The sequence below is a fragment of the Pogoniulus pusillus genome, chromosome 43, assembly GCF_015220805.1.
Source record: "Pogoniulus pusillus isolate bPogPus1 chromosome 43, bPogPus1.pri, whole genome shotgun sequence".
In the NCBI taxonomy this organism is placed as follows: domain Eukaryota; kingdom Metazoa; phylum Chordata; class Aves; order Piciformes; family Lybiidae; genus Pogoniulus; species Pogoniulus pusillus.
The window spans coordinates 1,672,695-1,679,673 of NC_087306.1; the positions used below are offsets into that span (position 1 = coordinate 1,672,695).

General features: G+C 65.8%; 2 protein-coding genes across 2 annotated transcripts; both read left to right on the plus strand.

Annotated features, from left to right (window-relative positions):
* Window positions 1–148: 148 nt before the first annotated feature.
* CIART (circadian associated repressor of transcription) lies at window positions 149–2,427 on the plus strand. The gene is made up of 5 exons (XM_064175985.1): window positions 149–341; window positions 825–1,156; window positions 1,327–1,402; window positions 1,523–1,601; window positions 1,717–2,427. The coding sequence occupies exons 2-5, from the start codon at window positions 905–907 to the stop codon at window positions 2,000–2,002; spliced, it is 693 nt and encodes a 230-aa protein (XP_064032055.1). The 5' UTR covers window positions 149–341; window positions 825–904; the 3' UTR covers window positions 2,003–2,427.
* Window positions 2,428–3,360: 933 nt separating this feature from the next.
* Window positions 3,361–6,610, plus strand: MRPS21 (mitochondrial ribosomal protein S21). Its single transcript, XM_064175988.1, has 3 exons — window positions 3,361–3,433; window positions 4,001–4,085; window positions 6,382–6,610. Exons 2-3 carry the CDS (start codon window positions 4,003–4,005, stop codon window positions 6,560–6,562), a joined length of 264 nt encoding a protein of 87 aa, XP_064032058.1. The 5' UTR covers window positions 3,361–3,433; window positions 4,001–4,002; the 3' UTR covers window positions 6,563–6,610.
* The last annotated feature ends 369 nt before the right edge of the window (window positions 6,611–6,979 follow it).

The window sequence follows — 6,979 nt, forward strand, 5'->3', positions numbered from 1 at the left end:
GAGAGGGGCGTGGCGAGGCGCGGAGTCTCCGCCCGCTGCATGGCAGCCGCGGCCAGTAGGCGCCCGAGGGGGCGGAGCCCTGCGGGAGGCACGTGCGGCTACGCACGTGTCCGCGTGGGGCCGCCGCAGCTGGGGCGGAACCGGCGCCGGGACGGGAACGGGGACGGGGACGGCGGCACCGGCACGGCGGCACCGGCGGCAAGAGCCTGGCACTGGCGCTAGGACGAGGATCTCGATACCGGCACCGTGACAGGAACAGCGGCACCGGCGCCAGGACCAGCACGGGCACAGCGGCCCCGGCACAGCGGCCCCGGCGGCGCCGCGGCCACAGCCAGGAGCAGGTAAAACCCAAGCGTCTGTTGCCGGGGTGTGGGGGTCTCGGTCGTGGGTGAGGGGGTCCCGGACTGAAGGGTCTCCACCCTCCGGGGAGGGTCCTGTCTAATGGGGTCTTGGTGCTAGTCGTGGGGGGGTCCTGGTCGTAACTGTGGGGTTCCACCGCTGGGGATGGGACAACCCCGCCCTGGGTGGAGGGGTCCCTAGCGTTAGGTTGGGGGTCCCAGTGCCGGGGAGAGGGGTCCTGGCACTGCGAGTGAGGAGTCCTGGCCCGTGGGGTCCCTGTGCCGGGGTGGGTGTGTTCAGGACCGAGTTGGGGGGGGAGTCTCAATTCTGAACGGATTCCTGCACCCCCATCCCTCGCTGAGGGGTGCCGGTGAGGAGCAGGGCAGGGTGGGCACACGCACAGGGCAACGCAGCAGTTTCTCTATCTTCTATTTTTGCCCAATTTCCCTGCATTTTACCTCTTTCTTTCCCTCCTCCTCTCCCAGGCAGCTTCACCCAGGCAGCATCCCAAGAGCTGAACCCAAGGAGAGGCCTCTCTGCAAGGGCCCCCCCGCCCCCCCCCCCAATGGAACCCCCTGCTCGCTCCTGCTCCTGCGGCTCCCCTGCCTCCAGCCCAGGGGGTCCCTCCGACAGCGAGGCTGAGGCGAGTGGAACCCCCCCAGGCCCCTCCAAACCTGAGCGCAGCCGCAAGAGGCCAAGGGGGCTGGACCAAGCGCCCCCCGACCTGCCCCCATCACCCTGTGGGGGCAAACGGCCTCGGAAGGGAGAAGGGGGGGACGCCCCTCTCAGCGACGGTGATCATCTCTTTGCCCAAAAAGTGAGTTTCTGGCAGCGAAATGGGGGAGTGCTCCCCAGTTCTTGGGGGTGGGGCAGCGCTGGGCTCCCTAAAATGCGTCGCTGCCTCAGTTTCCCGACCTGAAACAGGTAAATAGGGGTGGGGGGAGACAAAAGGACCCTTCCCATCACCATCCTCTTCTTCCTCCTCAGTGCTGGGAGCTGCAAGGCTTCATTCAGCCTCTGGCTGAGCTGCTGGAGGGGCTGAAGCGAGGGCGGTACGACAGAGGTGGGTGCCCCCCCCCCCCCCACCTACCCCCACCCCTCCCAAGTCTTCCTCTTTTCCCTCACCCCCTAAATTTGGCCACCCATGACCCCAGGTGCACTCACAGTTTTGGGGTTCCCCCAGGCCTGAGCAGCTTCCAGCAGAGCGTGGCCATGGACCGGATCCAGCGCATCATCGGGGTCCTGCAGAAGCCCGAGATGGGGTGAGTGACCCCCCCAAAGCCCCTCTGAGGTGGGGCCAGCAAAGGCACTCCCCACCCATGGGGTGCCCCCCCCGGCCCCAGCTGTGGGGTGACAGTTCATTTTCTGTCCCCTCAGCGCCCGGTACCTGGGGACACTGCTGCAGGTGGAAGGGATGCTGAGGCTCTGGTTCCCCCACGTCGCCCCCAGACCCGTGCAGGATGCAGCCTCCATCTCTGCCCTCCGACGCCGTCCCCCCGCTGGCCCCTCTGGGGCCCCTCGCTGCCGCCGCCTGCCTGAGGACCCTCCCAGCTCCATCCCTGATGGGACATCATCGGGGACATCACAGCAGGGGGCACGCCCCAGGTGCCACCGTCCTGCCCAAACTGGGACCCCTGCGTCCCCACTGGCACCAGATGTGTGACACCCCCTCCGCCCCCCCCAGCCAGGGGGGGGTCCTCTCCTGGATTTCTTCAGTTTTGCCTTTTTGGATGTTTTTTAATTACGGACAGTGAGAGCTGTGGGTGAGGCCATCCTGGAGGGAGGGAAACTTCAGGAGCCCTCCAGGGAGCCCCAAAACCCTGGTGGGGGCCACGTGCCTTTGTCAGAGCAGAGCCTCCTCCTCAGGTTGGGGGGGGGGGGAGGGGGTCGTGCCTTGGTGCACTGTTGGAATGGGAACACGGGTAGGGGGCTGGTCCCCCCTGCCAGGCTTGTGCCTTCCCCCTGCGTGGCGTATTTGGGTGGGTCGGGGTGGTTTGTGCACCCCCCTACGGCCCCCCCGTGTGGGGCTGCCCCACGGTTTGGCCCTGCTGGAAGCAATAAATGCCGCGGGAGCGGCCAGGGCCACCTGCTGCTGATGTCCTCTGTCCCCCGGGGGTGTGGGGAGTCTTAGCCCCCGGGAAGGGCATCAGTGCCTCACCCTGCACCTGGCACTGCTGTCTGCGGTAGGACTCCCCTGTGCCCCCCTGCTGGGGCATCCTGTCCCCCGTGCGATGGGATGGGTTGATGTGGGGTGGAGGTGACCCCACAGGTTCTTCTGCTCCCCCCACAAACCTGTCCTCACGGAGCCTCCTACCCCTCCCAGAACCCCCAAACCACCCCACGGGACCTGCTGCCCCCACCCCTGCCCATTCCATCTTTGATCTCCGACCCCTGGCTCACATCCTGGCCTTGGCCTTTGACTCCGTGACATGACCCCTGCCCTTGTGCCCCACATCTCAGCCCTGCCCCGCGTCCTGGAGGCCAGGCCGCACCTCCTGCCCCACATCCCAGCCCAGCCCCCGCCCACGGCCCGGCCCGACCCCCGCCCCCGGCCCCACATCCCGGCCCGACCCCCGACCCCCGCCCCGCATCCCTGCCCGGCTCCTGCCCCCTGCCGCACATCCCGGTCCGACCCCCGCCCCCTGCCGCACATCCCGGTCCGACCCCCGCCCCCTGCCCCACATCCCAGCCCAACCCCCGCCCACGGCCCGGCCGGACCCCCGCCCCCTGCCCTACATCCTGGCCCGACCCCCGCCCCCTGCCGCACATCCCGGCCCGGCCCCCACCCCCGGCCCCACGTCCCGGCCCGGCCCCTACGCCCTGCCGGGAGCCTTAACCCGAGCTGCCGCACACCCACCCCTGCCCCGGGAGCGCTAGGCCCCGCCCACAGACGGCCAGACCCCGCCCACGAGCGCTAGACCCCGCCCCCAGAGTGCTAGACCCCGCCCCCGGAGCGCTAGACCCCGCCCCTATCCCCGCCCCCGGGGCGCAGCGCTGCGCCTTCAGCCCCGCCCACGGCCTCTAAGCCACGCCCTGCCCCCGAGCTCCAGTCGCCGCCCCCGGAGCGCAGGGATCCACTTCCGGTTCCGGGGCGGTGAGTGCAGGATCAAAGTGTCCGGCGGGGACGAGGGGGGCCTGGACCGGCTGTGCTGGGGCCTCGGGGGCCCTACCGGCTCTCTGCGGGGCCCTACCGGCTCTCTGCGGGGCCCTACCGGCTCTCCTTGGGGGCCCTACCGGCTCTCCTTGGGGCCCTACCGGCTCTCTGTGGGCCCTACCGGCTCTCCTTGGGGTCCTACCGGCTCTCCTTGGGGCCCTACCGGCTCTCCTTGGGGCCCTACCGGCTCTCCTTGGGGGCCCTACCGGCTCTCCTTGGGGGTCCTACCGGCTCTCCTTGGGGGCCCTACCGGCTCTCCTTGCGGGTCGAGGTCCCCGTGAGCAGCAGGGGTGGTGAGGCCTTACCGGGTCCGGTGATGGGGGGAGGGGCGGGTGCGCCCGGGCACGGAAGGATCCTGCCAGGCCCCTCCGTGGGGTTGAGGATGTTGGGGAGGGCAGGGGGGGGGAAGGTCCTGCCGTGGTCTCGGGGTAGAGGGAAAGAATCTGCCACACCGGGGGTACGGCCCCGGCGCTGCCCCAGCCCAACCGCCCCGGTCCTGTCCCGCAGCCATGGCGAAGCACCTCCGGTTCTGGGGCCGCACGGTCATGGTGCAGAGCGGCAACGTGGAGGGGGCCTACAGCGCCCTCAACAGGTGAGCAGCCGGGGAGGGACTGAGGGGGGGCTCCAGGGACGGGGATCAGATCCCATGGGTCGGAATCAGGGAACTCTGGATTGGGATTAAACCCTCCTGAATTGGGATTAAACCCTCCTGAACTGGGATTAAACCCTCCTGAATTGGGATTAAACCCTCCTGAGCTGGGATCAGACCCTGTCAGTCACGGGGAGAGCCCCAGGGAATGAGTTTGGGAACTCCTGAGTTGGGATCAGAACTCTCCTAGTTGGGTCAGGGAGCACTGAGTTGGGATTAAACCCTCCTGAGCTGGGATTAAACCCTCCTGAGCTGGGGTCAGACCCTGTCAGTCACGGGGAGAGCCCCAGGGAATGGGTTTGGGAACTCCTGAGTTGGGATCAGAACTCTCCTAGTTGGGTCAGGGAGCACTGAGTTGGGATTAAACCCTCCTGAATTGGGATCAGACCCTGCAGGTAGGGGGAGAGCCCCAGGGAATGGGTTTGGGAACTCCTGAGATGGGATCAGAACTCTCTTAGTTGGGTCAGGGAGCACTGAATTGGGATTAAACCCTCCTGAATTGGGATTAAACCCTCCTGAATTGGGATTAAACCCTCCTGAACTGGGATTAAACCCTCCTGACTTGGGGTCAGACCCTGTCAGTCAGGGGGAGAGCCACAGGGAGTGGGTTTGGGAGCTCCTGAGTTGGGATCAGAACTCTCTTAGTTGGGTCAGGGAGCACTGAACTGGGATTAAACCCTCCTGAATTGGGGTCAGATTCTGCAGGCAGGGGGAGAGCCACGGGGAGTGGGTTTGGGAGCTTCTGAGATGGGATCAGAACTCTCCTAGTTGGGCTCAGGGAGCACTGAGTTGGGATTAAACCCTCCTGAATTGGGATCAGACCCTGCAGGCAGGGGGAGAGCCCCAAGGAATGGGTTTGGGAGCTCCTGAGGTGGGATCAGAACTCTGCTAGTTGGGCTCAGGGCTCTGAGAATTGGGTTTCAGTGGTTTCAAGCTGCACCTGGGGAGGTTTAGGCTGGGTGGTAGGAAATAGTTCTTCAGGGAAGGGGCTACAAAACATTGCAGAGGTCTGCTCTTGGCAGCAGTGGAGTCACTGCCCCTGGAGGTGTTTAAGCAGCGTGGGGACCTGGCACTTAGGGCCATGGTTTAGTGTTGACCCCTCAGTGCTGGCTCAAGAGTTGGCCTGGATGATCCTTGAGGTCTCTTCCATCTGGATGTTTTCTGTGACTTGGGGTCAGGACACCTTGAACTGGGTCAAGGGCCTGAGAGTTGTGCTTGGAAGGCTGAACTGTGGCCAGACTCAGACAAATTTGGGTCAGGATGTACATTTTGAGCCTCAGCCTCCCAGAACCCTAAGCTGGATCACAGCTCCTTCAGCTGCTCCTCACCAACCCTGCTCTCCAGACCCTTCACCACCTTTGTTGTCCTTCTCTGGACCTGATCCTGCCCTTCAGTGTCCTTGGAGTGGGGCCCAAAACTGAACCCAGGGTTTGAGGTGTGCCCTTACCAGTGCCCAGCCCAGGAAGGCAATCTCTGCCCTTACCTTGCTGCTCAAAATGTGGCTGAGCCAGGCCAGGATGCTGGTGGCCTTCTTGGCCACCTGGGCACACCCTGGCTCATCTTCAGCCACTATTGACCAACCCCTCAGGTCCTTTCCCACCAGGCAATTTTGAGCCACACTGCTTTCAGCCTGGAGCCTTCATGGGTTTGTTATGAGGAGAGCAAACAGACCCAAGAGGTCCCAGCAGCCACCACCCACAGCTTGCCCCAAGCTGGTTGTGCTGTGGAAGAATGAATTAGTCAAGCTCCATTCTGAGGTGTTCACTCACACCTGAAGGCTCTAAAGTTGGTGCTAGAGGCTCCTGGGGGCACTGTGCTCATCAGTTCTCCTTGACTGGTTTAGTTGAGTTAACCTCCAGGTCAGCAGAGCCAGGTGGAAGCACAAGGAGGATTTGGAGGGTGATGGCTCCTTGCAGAGGAGGAGGCATCGCTGTGCTGTGACCTGCTGGAACCACTTCTGTTCCACCTTAAGGGCACTCCACGTGAGACGTTTCTTCACTGCAGGGGTGCTTGAGCTCTGGAACCAGCTCTGCCCAGAGAGGTTGTGGAGTCTTCCTCTGCGGAGGCTTTCAGGACCCATCTGGATATGTTCCTGTGTGACCTGCCCTGGCAGGGGAGCGGGACCAGGGCAGCGCCGCATCGCGTCCGGTGCCTGCAGTGCTGGGGTGAGGGCTGAGGCTTCCGGCGGAGGTGGGCTCCGGAGGTTCTCACCTTGCCTCTTATCTCCCCCCCACCGCAGGATCCTGTCTCAGGACGGGCTGCTGGACACGGTGCGCCGGGGTCGCTACTACGAGAAGCCGTGCCGGCGGCGCCAGCGCCTGGCCTACGAAGCCTGCCGGCGAGTCTACAACAGCGAGATGGGCAGGAAGATCAACTTCCTGGCGCGCAGCAACCGCCGGGACCCCTGGCTGGGCTGCTAGGCGGAGACAAGGGGGAGACGAGGCCCCGAATAAAGGCCCGAGCCCGTGCGCCGCCTCTGAGCGTAGCCTGCGCCGCCTTTGGCCGTAGCCTCCGTCGCGGTCCGGCGGCAGCGGCGCCAGCGCGGGAGAGCGGCGAGGGGGCGGAGCGTGCCCGCGGTGCCGCCTCAGGAGCCACGCCCCCCGCCCCGGGCCCCGCCCCACCTTCGGCTCAGGGCCCCGCCCCCAGCCCGGGGCCCCGCCCCCAGCTCAGGACAACCGCGCTCAGGGCCCCGCCCCCAGCACAGGACTCCGCCCCCAGCACAGGGCCCCGCCCCCACTCCAGGGCCCCGCCCCACCTTCGGCTCAGGGCCCCGCCCCCGCTCTGGGCCCCGCTCCGCCCCCAGCACAGGACTCCGCCCCCTTCCCGGCATTCTCCGC

What these genes read in the sequence shown, in the direction of transcription:
- CIART (XM_064175985.1), top strand. Translation starts at nt 905, where the DNA reads ATGGAACCCCCTGCTCGCTCCTGCTCCTGCGGCTCCCCTGCCTCCAGC. An exon ending in ATCATCTCTTTGCCCAAAAA is followed by an intron (nt 1,157 to 1,326) that starts GTGAGTTTCTGG and finishes CTTCCTCCTCAG; the next exon opens with TGCTGGGAGCTGCAAGGCTT. An exon ending in GCGAGGGCGGTACGACAGAG is followed by an intron (nt 1,403 to 1,522) that starts GTGGGTGCCCCC and finishes GGGTTCCCCCAG; the next exon opens with GCCTGAGCAGCTTCCAGCAG.
- MRPS21 (XM_064175988.1), top strand. Translation starts at nt 4,003, where the DNA reads ATGGCGAAGCACCTCCGGTTCTGGGGCCGCACGGTCATGGTGCAGAGC. An exon ending in GCCTACAGCGCCCTCAACAG is followed by an intron (nt 4,086 to 6,381) that starts GTGAGCAGCCGG and finishes CCCCCACCGCAG; the next exon opens with GATCCTGTCTCAGGACGGGC.